Here is a 15,877-nt window from a genome sequence, read left to right as displayed (position 1 = left end):
GTTCTCGTTTAGCGGTTCAAGCTCACCCGACAAGGGCCGACCCAACGTCGTGCAGATACATCGTTGCAGTTAACATAGCGCACACATATCGAAGTTAACTCGTTGACCGGCATGCTATGGAGGGAAGTCATTGCATCTCATGATCGCCACCAAATTAATTAATTGCGCGCCGCGACGCAAGACAGGCCCGGATAAACATGAAAGTTTCGCATTTCGCTTACGTTCTTATTAACGAGCAACGGACTTTATGCGGACAAAGCAACACAATGACTTTCAAAATACTGGTGGCAGTTAGAGAAACAGCGTTGTGCATGGTGTGGCCGCGTACAAGTAAATTACATGCTCGCAAGAACAATGGCGTTATACAAGAGAAGATTGGCATGACACATCATGCAATTAATTAAGACAACTAACAATATCCTGCACTACTTCTTTTCGCTTTCGTCGCGAATTTTCCAGGTCAGCGCAAAAGTCTTACATGCGTCGTCATAGCTGGTGAGAATTTCTGGCGATGCAAGCGCGGCGTCGTCGAGCGGGATATTCTTGCCGGACCGGCGCGCGGCGACCGAGATGAAGGTATAAAGTTCGTTGAGGAATGGGTCGTCGTCCGGATACGTGAACACAGACTCTTCGGTATCGCTCTCTGGACCGCGGACGTATAAAGTCGGCACGGTGTATAGCTCGCGGAGACGGAACTGGTAGCCGTCGGCGTATATGGCGATTTCGTTCGAAAATCGAATACCGTGCAGGGCGACGACGTGGACGAGGGAACCGATTGCGCCGGAATCGTACTTCCAGATGGCAGCGGATGCGCGGGGGATGCGGTCGTACGGCGGGATCTTGGACTCGTCGATGGCCTGGTGGGCGAGCTTTCCAGCGGGTTCATCGTGTTCAAGCGCAGAGGCCTTGACGGAGTCCATGACAACGTCGCCGCCGATGTAACGCGCGAGATCGCAGAAGTGCGTCGCTTGCTCGATGATCGGGCCGCCCTGCTGTGACTTTGTCCACCAGTCGACCTTGCGCACTTTCTGATACGCGTTAGCGTATCGCAGCACGACACAGGTGACAGTGAGCTTGTTCTCGCGGATGATTTGCATTGCTTTTTGCACCACCTTGAGATACCGCATCATGTATCCCACACCAATGGCCATGCCGGCATCGGTCAGTATTTTGGCCACGCCCAGCGGCGCTTCCGGACGCGTTGCGGAGACAGGCTTCTCCATGAAGATGGTAGGCTTCGTGCCGAAGTGCTTGAGGATCTGAAGCTCGAGGTCGCGACCGGGCAGTTCAGTGCCGCGGAAGAGCGGCGGCACGCCGAGGATGAAGAGGTCTATCTCCGCGGTGAGGAGGAACGGGAGGCCCTCGTCGAGGTTGGCAAAGTGCTTTGTTGAGCTGTACGCATCTGCGGCGGGCGAGCCAGCCTTCTGCGCGAGGACATGGGCGACGCGGACTGGGTCGGGGTCGATAATGGCAACCACACGGAGATGCGATCCGAGGAGGCGCTCGACGCGGAGGGAGTGGTTCCACAGGACGTTGTCGTTGCCGAAGGTGATGTTGCCTGCGCCGATATACAGCACGTTCAGAGTCGCCATGTTGGAGTAGTGGCGTGCTGGGACCTGTTCCGCAGTGGAGTGAGCGGGAGCCAGTGCTCTTAAGACGGCTCGGGCCCGCCGGCGTGAACAGAACGGAGAAGCAGGTCGGCTATTTGGCCTGCCGAGTCTGCGATGCGCTTGCGCTTCCGCACTCGGCCGTCGCTCGTGGGGGGCCTGTCTCCATCAGGCAGTGGCCGACAGTCAGGGGCCCGAACATCCACGCAGACGTGTTTGCACTAGCGGATTGTAGCAGTTTCTCGAGTGCGGACGAAGACGCGTCGGCGCACGCGACCATTTCGCCGAATGCAGTTGCGTGTAACGTCACTGCACGACGACAGTCGTCGAAGGTGCGCCCCGTGGCGGCGACGTGTCTTGTCTAGCCGCGCCGACGACTGACCAGGTCTTCTAATTCCGCCGCTCCGCCGGACAGGCGGTTCGAGGAACGCTTCTCCTAGCCAAGTAAGGCAAGAAGCCGGCGGCGGCGACGCGCGCCGCGGCGGCAGCGGCCTCAGTGCGGGGCCCCGCACCGACCTCTCAGAGTGGCGTCGCTGCGGCGGCACGCATGTGGGCAGAGTGCCGGAAATGGGCTAGGGCTGCGCAGGGTCATCAATTATCCGGCCCCAGTTACAGATACATACCCGCGTGAGACACGGTGAAGCCTGACGCGGCTAGACAACACCGTTCAGGGTCGGACACAAGGTCTTTGTCGCCTGATCGCGCTTAGCCCCGTTCCCCCCACACTGCCCCTGCGCACCCCCGCCATCATGAAGCCGCTGGTCTATAAAGACCCCCTTCCCTGTCGCATCCTCCGTGTCCATCATCCACCTTCGCCATGGCAGACGACGCGCGCTCAGAGAAAACTATTCCCCAGGAGACTGTCCCTGTTCCGGCGGCGGCTCTCAGCTCCGACGAGCTTCCCGAGAAACCGGTTGTCCAGAATGTCGAGGTGGCCGCTGTGCTCGGAAATCTCGCCGGCGAATACGCCGGCGTCGAGATTCCTGCCCCTGGCACGGCGGAGCGACGCGCCATCGAGCGCCGCCTCGTCCGCAAGATTGACTTTACCATGCTCCCGCTCATCGTCATACTGTTCATTCTGAAGTACGTTTGGCACTCCGGACTGACATTCGTCCCTGCACCGCGCTAACTCCCGCAGCTATCTCGATCGCAACAACATTGCTGCCGCCAAGCTGTCCACCTTCGTCGATGACCTCAAGCTCTCCTCCACCGAGTACTCCTGTGTGGTGTCCATCATGTTTGTGTCGTACATTCTCATGCAGATTCCTTCCAACCTCATCCTCGCGCGCATCACGCGCCCCAACTACTACCTCCCCTTTATCATGATCATGTGGGGCATCTTCACGACGCTCATCTCCAAGGTCAACAGCTTTGGCCCGCTTATCGTCCTCCGTATACTTATCGGCGCGTTCGAAGCTGGCTTCTATCCCGGCGTCATCTACTACCTGTCTTGCTGGTACACGCGCGGAGAGATCGCTAAGCGCTCCTCCATTTTCGTTCTCGGTAGCTTCATCTCCGGCGCGTTTTCCGGATTCATCGCCTACGGCGTGGTTGAGAATCTCGACGGCGTCGGTGGCAAGGCTGCCTGGCGATGGCTCTTCATCATCGAGGGAGTTACGACTGTCGGCGTTGGCTTCATTGCCATTATGCTCTTGCCCAGTCTGCCGCAGAACACAAGATGGCTGCTCACCAAGGAGGAGCGCCTTGTTGGCGTTATGCGACTACTCGAAGACGTCAAGCTCACGGAACAGGAGCAGGACGAGTGCGAGGAAGGACGCACCGTGGTCACCGCCAAACAAGGTGTCATCATGGCCCTGCGGGATCCCAAGGTCCTCAACTTTATCGAGATTTTGTTCTGTATCGCCGGCACTGCGTCCATCAACACCGTTTTCCCCACCATCGTCGAATCTCTTGGCTACACGTACTCCAAGACGCTTCTTCTAACTGCCCCGCCTTGGATTCTCTGTGCCATCACATGCTACTCCAACTCATTCCACTCCGACCGCACTCAGGAGCGTTTCTGGCACATGGTATGGGGGCCGGCGCTCTCCGTGGTCGGCTTCGCCATCGGCCTTGCCACCACCAAGACTGCGCCCCGCTATGTCGCTATTATGATTCTCCTCCAGATCTACAATTCTTGGGGTGTCGCTTTTGCGTGGGTCACCTCCACGCTTAACCAGCCGCCCATCAAGCGCGCGGCCGCCATCGCCATTATCAACATCGGCTTCAACCTACCGAACGTGTTCATGGCGTACCTGTTTACGACCGGAGACTCGCCGAAGTTTGTTGCCGGTTTCTCCCTATGTCTCTGCTTTGCTGTGTTCTCCATGGTGGGCTGTGTTGTCATGCGCTTCCAGATCATCCGTGCCAATAAGAGGCTTGAGCAGGGATACAAGGTCGACGGTATGGATGGCTCCACTGGCTTCAGATTCCCTTACTAGTTAGACTCCTAAAGCGTGTTAATGTTTAATTGATTGTTATTCCTTTCACAGAGCCACAGTAGATGCAGAAACACACGTCCTCGCACTGTCGCGATACACGTACAACAGGAGAGCGCAAACAGTCTGGAGCAACTCGCGAAGTCGCAAAGTCGCAAAATTAGGATAACTTGCGTACAAACACGACAAAATTAATTTGCCCCTGGCCCTCTTTATTGCGGTAGCAGCGCTCGGCGTCCCCGTGACGCTTCGCAGCCGTTTGCCAAGATTGAAGGTCGAAGGCCATTGTTGCTGATTAATTTGCGACCGGGAGCCAACTTGCTCGGTATTATGGTGCGCGATGCTGTCAGTTCTTGCGGGTAGTTAGATCATCCGAATCTACACGAAAATTTGTCGAGAAATTTAGTGCCCAACGTCCGGTTAGTTCTTCTTGCTGCTTGTAGCGAGATTTAGTTAACGGCTACTCGTTCAAAATTAGTGATGGTTACCGAACCCATATCGCTACAGAAGGAGCGTTAGTTGTGTAATCTAATCAAATGACTAATGCCGCTAACCCTGCTAGAGAGTTTCAGGGGCGCTCAACGATTCATTAACTGCGAACTTAGCTATGGTTAAACTGGTGGCCAAGCTTGTTCACTAGCACTGTGAAGCGGCATGTAAGATAATTACCTGGACCATTAAACTCGCAGCATGGATTAGTGAGTGATCAAGTCGGTTGCTCTGGTAGAACAGCATAACGAGGTCACGATCGAGCTCAGTAGTCAGCCAATCAAGTTGACCGATCCAAGTAAGAAAGATATTGGAATACTGCGGGCAATGAATGTAGTTCTGTAAGTAGTGGGCTAAACTAACCACAATTGTCGGCGGTGATCTGAGTACTCACGTTACTCAGTAGAACCATTTACGCGAACGTTTCCTTGCTCAGTACTACTCCAGCCAAAGAGCCAAGAAACATGCACACACACAGGGCTAACTTCTACGCGACGGCGAGTGAGCATCCACTGAGGGTCCTGTCGGCTCTTGGCTCCCGCCGTAAGGAAGCCTATAATTTCCACTGCGCTGGCTGCTATGGATAATAACCGTTTTCTAAGCTATCGGGACGATCATAAAAATCGCCCAGAATCATCTCGTCTACTTCATCCTTGTTGCGATCAGCGCCACTCGTCGTGTTCGTGCACGTCGATGCGATGGTTGACTGAATTAGCTGTAAAGCTGGGTTCGAATAAACATGATTTTGCACGTGATGGTTCTGCTATCCTCCGGCAATATAGCCTCTTAGACGAAGAAATCAAGAGTGCAAATTTTGTGCGTATAATGAAAGTTTTCAGTCTCGATGTTCAACAAGTCTGTTATAGCGATAGAACTATTGAATCACTGGTACATTTTCTGTCGAACACAAATACAAAACCGAACGCAGCTGCTGTCTACTCATACCAAATCTCGTTGATGAGAGTGCCAATTTTCTCTATCTCTACCCGCATATCATCAGTGTCGTTCAGTACAACCTTCGGCGTCCGCATGAAGCCAACACCAGGACCTGTGCCAGTCAGAATCACAGTACCGCGCTCCAGCGTTGTACCCTGTGACAAGAAAGCAATGGTCTCCGCAATGCCAAAAATCATCTCCCTGGAGTCACAGGAGTTAGAATCTGACGCATAGTATCTCCGGCATACTGGCACAAGATACATACTTGGTATTGGAGTCCTGAACGATTGCGCCATTGTGCAAGGCGCGAATCTGGAGAACGTGCGGATCGGGAATCGCAGCAGGCGAGACCAAGGTCGGACCAATCGGCGCAGCGCCGTCAAATCCTAAATAGATAACGTTAGGACTGCAACATTCTGTTCCACGAATTCTTGCACGCACCTTTCGAGAAGCCCCACTGGCTATTGGCAAACTGCTGCGTTCTCGCCGAGATGTCGTTGCTTGCCGTGTATCCAAGAACATAGTCCCATGCATCTTCGGCAGAAATGTCCTTGCCGGACTTTGAGAGTACAACCGCCAACTCGGCCTCATAATCCGACGTTCCGTCTTGTGCCAGCTTCGGGATGTTGACCTTCGCCGGGTACGGACCGTTGAGGGAAGTCCGTGGTTTGATGAACAACACAGGCACGTCTGGGATCGCCATGTTTGCCTCTCGCGCGTGGTCGCGGTAGTTCAGGCCGAGACAGCGTATGATTGGGACGTCTTCCATAGCAACCGGCGAGAGAAGCTGTAGCAAGCATGATTAGCAGCGATCAGTAGAAAATTCTCTGCGTAATGCTAACTCGCCGTTTGAACGTGCATGGTCTTATCGGTAACCACTCCGTCGAAGATTGAGCCAGTGACAAGCTTGGCCTCGACCTTCTCGCCGTTGAAGATGGACAGGCCCACGTCGGGATACTTGGTCGCGTCGACCTGGCCGAGGTGCGTCTGCGAGTCCTCGTCGGCTATGAAGCGAATGAGGTGCGTCCAGTTGGGTGCTAGCATGCTGAGGCGGGAACTGGAGGCGAAATTTCGAACAGTGGTAGAGCGAGGGCTGAGAGCGAGACGGCGCAGAGGAGAACCGAGGAGACGGGGTATGGTCATGATTTCATCGCAGAGACTGGCTGGGCTGGCGGTGGGGATATAAGGCGGCGCGGAGGGGAGAAGGCGCGCTTGTGTTTAGCCGGCGCAGGGCGGGGGCATCCGGGCGGGGCCTCCGCGAACACGACTTCAACTGCGTCTCCACCGCATCTCCACCACATCTCCACTCGACCTACGACCGTTTTTCAAAGCCACTCAGACACTAGAGCTAGCCAGAATGTGTTCACCTGTAATAAGCAGATAAAGGAGCCGTGATCGCCACTTTTGCACTTTGCAATTCGTCGTTGCGCGCCTGTCGGCTATGGGCTCTTCCTGCGGCTCCGGGGGGGCTTTGCGGTTGCGCCCCAATTTTGGATCTTTCGCGATGTCACCGCCACGAGAATTATCATGGGTACCGGCACGCGGCCACACACACCAGAATCTGTGGGGTAATCTGCCGTACGAATCTGGCACCGACTTCGGCCCCGACGCTCGAGTGTGCGCTCTCAGCACAGGAACTCATACACACTGTGATCACAGACTGATCTATTTCTAGAGGTGAGTTGCATCGCCAGCGCGTTGCAGAGCATGTTGTCTGCAAGGAATATAAGGAGTGCGCTGTGTTTTTACGCTATTCGATCAGCTCGGGGCGCCGCTGGCGATCAATCCAGAACCACCTTTCACAGCGTCCGCAGCGATCGACAAGTCGACATCGTCAGGAAACGTATCAGGCTTGCAGCAAAGTGAGCAGTGTCGCTCTCTCGTTCTAGGGTAGTCTGTGTCGTGTAATCTAGCACTAGGAAATGCGGTCGCGACTTTGCTGACTCGTCAAACGATCGACGTCTCGAGATTACTTCATAGTTCGCGACGACGCGACCGCCGATGATGCTCCACGCGCTCAGGGTCCTCATCGCTCGTCCCGCGGCTGCCCCGCATTTCCCCACAAATCTACAGTGCCATCCGTCATGTCTCCGCCAGGTTGCTCGGAATCTCCACATTTTCTGTTAGCTATGCCGCCGTCAATGATAATAGGAAAGCGGGGTACTTATGGCATTTGTCCCAACTTGTGATGTCGCCAATTTCTCTATATAGCGCCAGGAGTAGCCGTGTCTGTCGAGCGTCATTGTTTGCTTACGACATCGATTCTATGGGCATGACGAACTCCGAACGCAAAATCTCGCTCGTGCGCATAGCACACGTCTACTATACGCATGCCGACATTGCCAAGGCGCACGAGTTTCTCGCAGACTTTGGATTTCAGATCACAAAGGTAATCGGCAAATCCACGTATTATCGCGGCTATGGCTCTGAGCCATTCGTGTATTGCGCAAGGGAAGGCGCGGAAAACGAGTTTGGTGGCGCCGCATTTGTGGTAGAGTCTCTGGATGATCTTGAGTACGCGTCGGAAACACTGCCTAACGCGTCTGCGGTGTACGAACTAACCGAAGCCCCTGGTGGAGGCAAGTGTGTGACATTTCATGATCCGGTGGACGGATTTCCCTTTCATTTGGTTTATGGACAAGATGCCGCAGATGTCACCGCGTTGCCGGAGCTCGTGTTCAATTTCGTATGTACTGCTCATGGTAACGACTTTCGGTCGTCATTAACGGCCGCACAGCCCACGAACAAGCACCGCGCCGTGAACCAGTTCCAGCGGTTTCAAAAGGGTAAGCACGATCGACGATTTGAGTGACTTTCAACGCATACTGATAATGCGCGCAGCTCCATCCCCGATTCATAAGCTTGGTCATTTTGGAATGTGTGTTACCGACTTCGCGGCTACTTACAAGTTTTATACTACTCGCTTCAATTTCGTGCCCAGCGATGTAAGTAGCATAGCTCTCGTGTTTAGATTCAATGGTAACCATATTTCAGACCTCGTATGATTCATCTGGCCAGGACGTGATCACATTTCTCCATCTCGATCGCGGCAAAGAACTAGTTGATCACCATTGCTACTTTTTCTTCGAAGGCCCAGTATCCCACGTTCATCACTCGTCGTTTGAAACCCACGACTTTGATACACAAGTCCTGGGCCACGACTGGCTACGTCACAAGGGCTACGAGAACTGCTGGGGTGTTGGGCGTCATATTCTAGGAAGCCAGATTTTTGACTACTGGTTTGACCCGTCCAATTTTATCCTGGAGCACTACGTCGACGGCGATCTCGTGGATAACAGAAGCAAGCCGAACAGGTCTCCCGCTTCGCCGGATGGTTTGCACGTGTGGGGTGTGTTTCATGTTTACCGTGGTTTACGGCTTCAGCTAACTTGTATCCAGGTCCTGATCTTCCGCCTACTTTCCTAGTGTGACTAGTACCTGATTTCTGTAGATTGTTGTGCGCAGATGTGGACTGTCTTTCACGAAGGTGCCATGACACAACTACGGTGGATCTCGTCTGTGGGCATAATGAATAGCAAATATTACTTGGCCAGTCCATCATGACAGCAACATCGAGCTACATCTGACCGTGGCCTTGCTTCTTTCGCTGTCTAATTTGATTTTGATGATAATGCAGATTTGGCGCTTGCTTCAGTACATATTTGCGTGGCCCATGTCCTTTCTCCGCGCAGAATGCATGCTTCGCTCCACCTTAATCTGCGCAATTGGCAGTCCCATGCACCTTGTGTAATGTCGCATTCGTATTTTCAGGAACAGGCGCTTGTGTGCTGGCAGAGCCTAGTGATGGGGCCAACCTGAGTATACACCAATTAATGTAAAGCTATGGTCATCACCGTATCGTTCAACGATGATCTTGGTATACAGAGTTGCTGTCTCTAACTTGAAAGTAGAAGGCAGAGATTCAAACACAGCGTAGATTAAATCCGAGTTGCTCACTTTAATTCCGATACCTACGATACATACTTACTTATCCCTGCGCTAAGCTATTAGCCTCAGCTGCACCGCAACGGAAGTGTTTTGTTTTCGTCGAGTAGAATAATCAGGCGGAGGCAACGTGCTGGCGGTATACCGTTGCATCCAAATTGGTCGCGAGATGGGCCATGCTCTTCTCTACTGTCGCAATAAACTCGAGCTATACATACTCGGACGATTCGACACATATAATTCATATAACTGCTCTTCGTTCAGCACTTTGTGGAAACTGTTCAGGACCGCCAAGTAGTCGGGACGGACAAGCGCAAAGTGCACGCCCTTGGCACAGAGATAAGCGCTCAGCTGCAGTTTCCAGGATTAGTTGAACGGAGTCAGCTTATCAAATGTCAGCAAAGAAATTAGGACGTTCACGAACCACAGTGGAAGCTCAGGGATGGTTGTTATGGAGAGCCGTGGGTGCAGAGTGGCATTGGGGAGACGAGAACGGATAAGAGGACGAGCGTGCTGCAGTAGCTGTAGCTGCTTCGCGAGTAGCTATCAGAAACATAATTACGTTGGCGCCAACGTCGGGACGTGGACAGCAGCGATGAACGGGAGTATTGGAGCAGTGGCAGCTAGATCTTTGTTGTGGTTTCTGCAGGGGTTTTGTCACCTCCCAACTCCTCAAGGTGGGCCTGCTCGGTGATTGGTCTCGCTGCGCCTCTCGCAACGCCGACTGTCAACGCCATCCAGCTCCACGTCCCTCATTATCCACCACACCGTCAGATATGGCCAACGTACTCTTTGGCGTTTGGGTTACACTCGGACTAAGTAGGGTCTTTTGTCAAATAAGCTACAGAAGTGAAGCGGATAGATGGTTCACGATATGACCAGTGCGAATGGTGCGACCCGGACACACGCTTTGCCGACGACTAAGTAAACTTATGAACATGATACGCGTTTGGCCAGCAGCAAGAAGAACGCTAGGCTAAATGCGAAGCCACAGGCGCGACGCCTGCTAAGCAATAAAGTCCAGCAACATCATGACTTCTGTCAGCAGCTTGTACGGTCGGGAGTTATGTACATATTCAGGGGCTTGTCATGTCTGCTGAGCCCCACAATCCGAAGGCCCTATGCCGGACGCGGGTAACAGTGCCAAACTAGAGGTTACCTCGGAATCGCGATAATATGTGTATATGGTCCCTATTTCGTTATTTCGTTATTCTGGTAATGAGCCTGGAAGCCATGCAATTCTGTACATTATAACTCCGGCGCCCCCTGCGGCGATGAGACTATGATGGGGCGCGTTCTCCGCTCCGGCGGAAGGGCATGCGGCGGAATGCGCCTCACGAGATTGCGGAGAAAACCGCGCCCGAGACCAACCTTCGGAAGACTTCGCGATAAGTCGTAGTCCCGATATAAAACGCGCCAGTCCCGAGTCTTTTGTCGTGGCAGCTGTGTCGCGCTTGCCAGTATGACGACCAGCACTATGAAGACACTCTTCCTCACGCGCAACGCCCCCACCACGGCTCCGCAGCTCGCGTTAACGACGCTTCCAGTCCCCGCGCTAAAGCCAGGGTGCGCCCTTGTGCGCGTTCTCTACTCTGTGATACATCCTTCCGACAGACTGAACTCACAGGGAAACTTTCCGTATACCACCTTCCCGCGTATTCCGGGGCGGGACTATGCTGGTATCGTTACCGACATCATGACAAACTCCGAAGAGGATAAAGCGTGGATTGGCAAGACGGTGTATGGCACAAGCGGTCCAAATCTCGGCTTTGACCTTGATGGTACTCACGCACAGTATTGCTTATTACCCATCACCTCGCTTGTTGAGAAGCCCGCATCACTACCGACCAACCTTGCTGCAACCGTCGGCGTTCCGTTCTCCACTGCCTTCATGTGTCTGGAGCGGGCACAAACTAAGCCAAGTGATACTGTGCTTGTGATTGGTTCACACGGCGCTGTCGGCTCTGCCGCCGCGCAGATGGCCAAGGCTATGGGATGCAGGCGGGTACTGACCGTCGCTCGGCGAAGGCACCCAGCAATGCCGGACATTCTTCTCACTCCTGATCTCGACTTCGGCGCGGCGATACTCTCCGTGACCGACGGCAAAGGCATTGATGTCGTAATTGATACCGTCGGTGACATGGCGCTCATGTCGACGGCGATCAACAACCTTGGAAAGAGGGGCCGCTTGGCGTGGATCGCGTCGCCGCGAGGAACCGCAAACAAGGACGTTACCTTTGACGCGCTCATGGCGTACCGCAAAGAGATTACACTCGTTGGTGTCAACTCTATTTCGCCGTCGCTTGAGCGGATGGCTGAGTATTTTCGGTCCATGAGCAAGTGGATTGACGGCAACGAGCTGCTTGCTCAGAAAGTCGATGAGTTCAGTGTAATACCGCTAGACGATGCCGTTCTGGATGGTTATCTCAAGCCTGGGCAGAAGACTATCATTGATATGTCATAAATTGTTGTATATTACTTGTTAGATATTGATGCAATGGGAGCTGTCGTATATGACGAAATCACGATTCCAAATGTGATGATGAGGAGGCTGTGCTAGTGAGCTTATCGTGGTCGAGTATCATTAATAGAGCTTAGAGCTTTCATGTACCTTGCCGCACGCTGAATCTCCCTGGTAGCGTTAGAAACGCAACAGAGTCGGCGCTATACGACAGTCACAGCAACAGAGCTTAATCTCGGAATTTTCCATAGCTTGGCAGGATTAGGTTACTCGCTAATCGTGTCTCCGGACAGGGCAGCTGCAAAATGAAACCATAGGAATCTGGAGCTCGAAGGTTTTGAACGGCTGGCTGAGACGATGATTGGAACTCCTTTGGGCTTATCGTAGACAGTTTGGCCGGCAAGAGCGAAGACTTAATCGGATGCGGATGCGCCGTTGATATATCACGGAGACTTAACACGCCAACGTCCGCAGGTATCTTTAGGGACATTGTGCCCGTAGAGCACTACTTTCGCAGAGCGTCGAGCACCACTACCCGCAATCGCGATAGAACCCAGACAGTCCTCGCAACCTCATAACCATAGTCGTCTGTACGCGACGTCCCAGCATGGCCAGTATCAAGTCTCTGAGCGGCCGCTAATTTGCTTATGCGAACAAGGCATAGTTAATGACGTCACTGAGTTGCAGCGAAGACTGATGGCATATATGCCTCGCCATAATCACTATCACTTCATGCTCCGGCACTTCTCGGCTGCCTTCTCTACTTGCTCATTCTCTATAAATTGTGTCACCTTTTGATTTGCCCTTATCTCTTCATCCACCGTCCCGCATAATGCCCATATCCGAGGTTTTCAGTCGGTACGTCTATGATTCTCGCGGTACGCCTTCCCAGTTCTGATATCTCGTTATTATTCTTGACGCTAACGACTCAACGATCAGGCAACCCCACAGTGGAAGTCGAAGTCACGACCGAGACTGGAATGTACCGTGCCATCGTTCCCTCAGGCGCATCTACCGGCATCCATGAGGCGCTTGAGCTACGTGACGGTGGCCAAGCATGGGGTGGAAAAGGTACGAAACCATTCATTGATTCTCCATCTAAGCTTTTTGCTAATCTGTGGCAGGTGTGCTGAATGCTGTCTCGAATGTTAATGATATTATTGGCCCCGCGTTGATTAAGGAGAACTTCGATATCAAAGATCAGAAAGCTGTTGACGAGTTTATGATCAAGCTCGACGGGACGCCGAACAAAAGTACACTCGACCTTCCCACGAGTGATTTTTTTTTTGAGAATATCAGATGCTAACAAGTCGCAGGTTTGCTTGGCGCAAACGCTATCCTTGGTGTCTCACTGGCTATTGCAAAGGCGGCCGCTGGAGAGAAGGCTAGTACACTATATCTACGTACTGCTCTTGACTTTATTCTAACCAGTAATATAGAAAATTCCGCTATATGCCCACATTGCCTATCTGGCGGGTTCCAAGCACGCAGTTGTGCTTCCTGTTCCATGTATGTACTCCCTACTTCCGGGTTCATACAGATCAACGTTAATACACACTAGTTCTCAATGTTCTCAATGGTGGCGCGCACGCCGGCGGTCATCTGGCCATCCAAGAATTCATGATCGCTCCGGTCGGAGCCACGTCGTTCCATCAAGCGATGCAGATGGGCTCCGAAGTATATCACATTCTCAAACGCCTGGCAATGACGCGCTACGGCCAGTCGGCAGGCAACGTTGGTGACGAAGGCGGTGTTGCACCTGATCTGACTACGCCGCAAGAGGCACTTGATCTTATTTGCGATTCCATTGAGGAGGCTGGGTACGCCGGAAAGATCAAGATTGGCATTGATAGCGCATCTTCGGAATTTTTTAAGGATGGGAAATATGATATGGATTTCAAAAATCCACATTCAGACCCGTCCCAGTGGTTGACCGGCGAGCAGCTTGCAGAGCTCTATATTAATCTTGTGCAATCATACCCTATTATTCTTCTCGAGGATCCGTTTGCTGAAGATGACTGGGCAGCCTGGTCATACTTTTACGGCAAAGTTGACACGCAGATTGTTGCCGACGATCTTACCGTCACCAATCCCATCCGAATCCAACGCGCGATCGATTGCAAGGCCGCGGACACGCTGCTAGTGAAGCTCAACCAGATCGGCACGCTTTCAGAGACCATAGAGGCTGCAAACATGGCGTTCAAGGCTGGCTGGAATGTCTTTGTTTCTCATCGCTCGGGTGAGACCGAGGACACTACGATTGCTGATCTTGCTGTTGGGCTGCAGGCAGGTCAGATCAAGACTGGTGCACCTTCGCGTTCAGAGCGGCTTGCGAAGTTGAATCAGCTTTTGCGCATTGAACAAGAAATTGGAGATAAGGCTATTTACGCAGGTATTAATTACCGCAGCTCGTTGAATCTTTAAGTGCCGACATGGCATATCTTGAGGAACTTCGCTTGGCTATAGCGCAGATATAACAGAAGCAATCCTGTAGAGAATTTGAAACATATAAGGAATTTTCAACCCTACACAAGAGAGTACAGCATAATGAAGCCACTTGAAATTCCAAAGTAATCATCACCGTGTTGCGCCACTTAACGAATCATTTGATAAACACGCTCATCTCGTTCGAGTTGTCTTGATTATAGCTGTCTTGGTTGATCAATCTCGCCTCACCGCCAATGTTTAATCGATACCAGATTGTGCTCACCGCCAAAACACAGATCATTGGCACGCCGTCGCCAACGAAGATCACCCATTCGTGAGTGATCAAGTAACCTGACGAGCCAATACCATATTCGACTGTTCTCACAAGATTACGCGTAGTAATAAGAACACTGATGGCATAGAGACTGACTAGAATATGTCGCCAGGATAGTTCATAGCCCGATTGTATTGAGCTCATGCGTTGCATACGAGTGTGCCAGGTTCCTGTCGCTGCCACGAAAAAGAAGAAGATGATGATCTGTAAAATCATTCCGGCAAGAATCAATCTTTCACCCGTCTCTTGACCCGAATCTGTCTTTGACGATGCCATTATACCGCCTCCACCGGCCTGAATGAAGAAGCAAAGAACATCTCCGCAGACAAAGACCTTTGTCAAATACCGGACTGGGATAAGCGACTGATCCTCTCCTTGAGCGAAAATGATGATACGGCCTAGACACATGTAGACCGACGCGGCGAAGAGAATGGGAGCAAGTAGGATCAGCATCGACTGAATTGCATAGGGCGTTGTTGCAGAGGTATGAGAGTGAGCATAAGCCCTGCATACGTATCCGACAACTTCGACTGTTCAATCGCGTCGTTAGTAATGTGCACGATATGAAGCATGCGCAAAGAGGTTTCTTACAGACTCCGCCGACAACTAGAGGAATACAGAACTTCTTGTGTGTCGCAACCACAAACCAAAGGTGTACTAATGCCAGACACGCAAAGATCACTGCAACGGCAACAGAACCGGCGATGGACGGGTAATAGTACCATAGCTGATACCCAGAGGCTGTAGTAGGAGGAACGGTCATAGTGTATACCGCGATTATGCGCGAGCTGATGTGATCGACGATGACTGGCTTGAACTGATCGCAGTAGCCTGTTGTTCATCCAAGTTGGAACTACCGGTGGACCATGGTAAATGGATAGCCATTATATACGTGGCACACAGCATTATCGATTACCCCATTCAGAGGACGCGTAATCCAGAAGCGCTGAACCGCACGCATGCTTGAATAAAGCATAGATGACAGCAGGATTCGCGAGAGACATTTGAGCGTGGACGCCGATACGGTGTATTTTTAAACCTGCCAAGACCGAAATACGGGACTCGGGGCTCGGACGCGCATTGTTCTTTGAATTGTTAACGGCGGGATGTAATTATAACGACATCGGGAACTTTAAAGTGAATAGAAGTTGTATGCGTGCAGCTTTGCTTATGACGCAGCTCCGATACATGGCATCGCGGCCGCCCTGCGACTAACTGTAATCGGTTAGCGTGATGTATA

General features: G+C 52.3%; 7 protein-coding genes across 7 annotated transcripts; 4 read left to right on the top strand and 3 right to left on the bottom strand.

Annotated features, from left to right (window-relative positions):
* Positions 1-414: 414 nt before the first annotated feature.
* V1518DRAFT_125390 (putative oxidoreductase C terminal-domain-containing protein) lies at positions 415-1,710 on the bottom strand. Its single transcript, XM_066900702.1, has one exon. The coding sequence runs from the start codon at positions 1,590-1,592 to the stop codon at positions 426-428; it is 1,167 nt and encodes a 388-aa protein (XP_066757416.1). The 5' UTR covers positions 1,593-1,710; the 3' UTR covers positions 415-425.
* A 382-nt stretch (positions 1,711-2,092) lies between these two features.
* V1518DRAFT_422707 (major facilitator superfamily domain-containing protein) lies at positions 2,093-4,096 on the top strand. Its single transcript, XM_066905519.1, has 2 exons — positions 2,093-2,690; positions 2,746-4,096. The coding sequence occupies exons 1-2, from the start codon at positions 2,425-2,427 to the stop codon at positions 4,046-4,048; spliced, it is 1,569 nt and encodes a 522-aa protein (XP_066757415.1). The 5' UTR covers positions 2,093-2,424; the 3' UTR covers positions 4,049-4,096.
* A 1,293-nt stretch (positions 4,097-5,389) lies between these two features.
* Positions 5,390-6,903, bottom strand: V1518DRAFT_422704 (uncharacterized protein). Its single transcript, XM_066905518.1, has 4 exons — positions 6,317-6,903; positions 5,912-6,257; positions 5,736-5,856; positions 5,390-5,671 (listed from the first exon to the last, which is right to left on the bottom strand). Exons 1-4 carry the CDS (start codon positions 6,611-6,613, stop codon positions 5,470-5,472), a joined length of 966 nt encoding a protein of 321 aa, XP_066757414.1. The 5' UTR covers positions 6,614-6,903; the 3' UTR covers positions 5,390-5,469.
* Positions 6,904-7,444: 541 nt separating this feature from the next.
* Positions 7,445-9,246, top strand: V1518DRAFT_125354 (Glyoxalase/Bleomycin resistance protein/Dihydroxybiphenyl dioxygenase). The gene is made up of 4 exons (XM_066900701.1): positions 7,445-8,256; positions 8,312-8,415; positions 8,465-8,819; positions 8,870-9,246. Exons 1-4 carry the CDS (start codon positions 7,659-7,661, stop codon positions 8,899-8,901), a joined length of 1,089 nt encoding a protein of 362 aa, XP_066757413.1. The 5' UTR covers positions 7,445-7,658; the 3' UTR covers positions 8,902-9,246.
* Positions 9,247-10,741: 1,495 nt separating this feature from the next.
* V1518DRAFT_422697 (zinc-type alcohol dehydrogenase-like protein) lies at positions 10,742-11,980 on the top strand. The gene has a single exon (XM_066905517.1). The coding sequence runs from the start codon at positions 10,878-10,880 to the stop codon at positions 11,877-11,879; it is 1,002 nt and encodes a 333-aa protein (XP_066757412.1). The 5' UTR covers positions 10,742-10,877; the 3' UTR covers positions 11,880-11,980.
* Positions 11,981-12,604: 624 nt separating this feature from the next.
* V1518DRAFT_422691 (Enolase, C-terminal TIM barrel domain-containing protein) lies at positions 12,605-14,745 on the top strand. Its single transcript, XM_066905516.1, has 6 exons — positions 12,605-12,754; positions 12,816-12,947; positions 13,001-13,129; positions 13,193-13,260; positions 13,316-13,385; positions 13,438-14,745. The coding sequence occupies exons 1-6, from the start codon at positions 12,709-12,711 to the stop codon at positions 14,298-14,300; spliced, it is 1,308 nt and encodes a 435-aa protein (XP_066757411.1). The 5' UTR covers positions 12,605-12,708; the 3' UTR covers positions 14,301-14,745.
* On the bottom strand, positions 14,327-15,842 carry V1518DRAFT_422689 (RTA1-domain-containing protein). The gene is made up of 2 exons (XM_066905515.1): positions 15,229-15,842; positions 14,327-15,167 (listed from the first exon to the last, which is right to left on the bottom strand). Exons 1-2 carry the CDS (start codon positions 15,398-15,400, stop codon positions 14,479-14,481), a joined length of 861 nt encoding a protein of 286 aa, XP_066757410.1. The 5' UTR covers positions 15,401-15,842; the 3' UTR covers positions 14,327-14,478.
* Between the last annotated feature and the right edge of the window lie 35 nt (positions 15,843-15,877).

Source organism: Limtongia smithiae (genome assembly GCF_038497785.1).
Source record: "Limtongia smithiae strain NRRL Y-17922 unplaced genomic scaffold V1518scaffold_14, whole genome shotgun sequence".
Classification (NCBI taxonomy): Eukaryota; Fungi; Ascomycota; class Lipomycetes; order Lipomycetales; family Lipomycetaceae; genus Limtongia; species Limtongia smithiae.
Note: the sequence above shows the minus strand (reverse complement) of the source record. Positions and strands in the feature narration are given on the sequence as shown.

What these genes read in the sequence shown, in the direction of transcription:
- V1518DRAFT_125354 (XM_066900701.1), top strand. Translation starts at nt 7,659, where the DNA reads ATGTCGCCAATTTCTCTATATAGCGCCAGGAGTAGCCGTGTCTGTCGA. An exon ending in TCAATTTCGTGCCCAGCGAT is followed by an intron (nt 8,416 to 8,464) that starts GTAAGTAGCATA and finishes ACCATATTTCAG; the next exon opens with ACCTCGTATGATTCATCTGG. An exon ending in GGATGGTTTGCACGTGTGGG is followed by an intron (nt 8,820 to 8,869) that starts GTGTGTTTCATG and finishes ACTTGTATCCAG; the next exon opens with GTCCTGATCTTCCGCCTACT.
- V1518DRAFT_422704 (XM_066905518.1), bottom strand. Translation starts at nt 6,613, where the DNA reads ATGACCATACCCCGTCTCCTCGGTTCTCCTCTGCGCCGTCTCGCTCTC. An exon ending in AGACCATGCACGTTCAAACG is followed by an intron (nt 6,258 to 6,316) that starts GCGAGTTAGCAT and finishes TGCTTGCTACAG; the next exon opens with CTTCTCTCGCCGGTTGCTAT. An exon ending in GTTCAGGACTCCAATACCAA is followed by an intron (nt 5,672 to 5,735) that starts GTATGTATCTTG and finishes CTGTGACTCCAG; the next exon opens with GGAGATGATTTTTGGCATTG.
- V1518DRAFT_422707 (XM_066905519.1), top strand. Translation starts at nt 2,425, where the DNA reads ATGGCAGACGACGCGCGCTCAGAGAAAACTATTCCCCAGGAGACTGTC. An exon ending in GTCATACTGTTCATTCTGAA is followed by an intron (nt 2,691 to 2,745) that starts GTACGTTTGGCA and finishes TAACTCCCGCAG; the next exon opens with CTATCTCGATCGCAACAACA.
- V1518DRAFT_125390 (XM_066900702.1), bottom strand. Translation starts at nt 1,592, where the DNA reads ATGGCGACTCTGAACGTGCTGTATATCGGCGCAGGCAACATCACCTTC.
- V1518DRAFT_422691 (XM_066905516.1), top strand. Translation starts at nt 12,709, where the DNA reads ATGCCCATATCCGAGGTTTTCAGTCGGTACGTCTATGATTCTCGCG. An exon ending in CCAAGCATGGGGTGGAAAAG is followed by an intron (nt 12,948 to 13,000) that starts GTACGAAACCAT and finishes AATCTGTGGCAG; the next exon opens with GTGTGCTGAATGCTGTCTCG. An exon ending in AGGCGGCCGCTGGAGAGAAG is followed by an intron (nt 13,261 to 13,315) that starts GCTAGTACACTA and finishes CCAGTAATATAG; the next exon opens with AAAATTCCGCTATATGCCCA.
- V1518DRAFT_422697 (XM_066905517.1), top strand. Translation starts at nt 10,878, where the DNA reads ATGACGACCAGCACTATGAAGACACTCTTCCTCACGCGCAACGCCCCC.
- V1518DRAFT_422689 (XM_066905515.1), bottom strand. Translation starts at nt 15,400, where the DNA reads ATGACCGTTCCTCCTACTACAGCCTCTGGGTATCAGCTATGGTACTAT. An exon ending in TCTAGTTGTCGGCGGAGTCT is followed by an intron (nt 15,168 to 15,228) that starts GTAAGAAACCTC and finishes GCGATTGAACAG; the next exon opens with TCGAAGTTGTCGGATACGTA.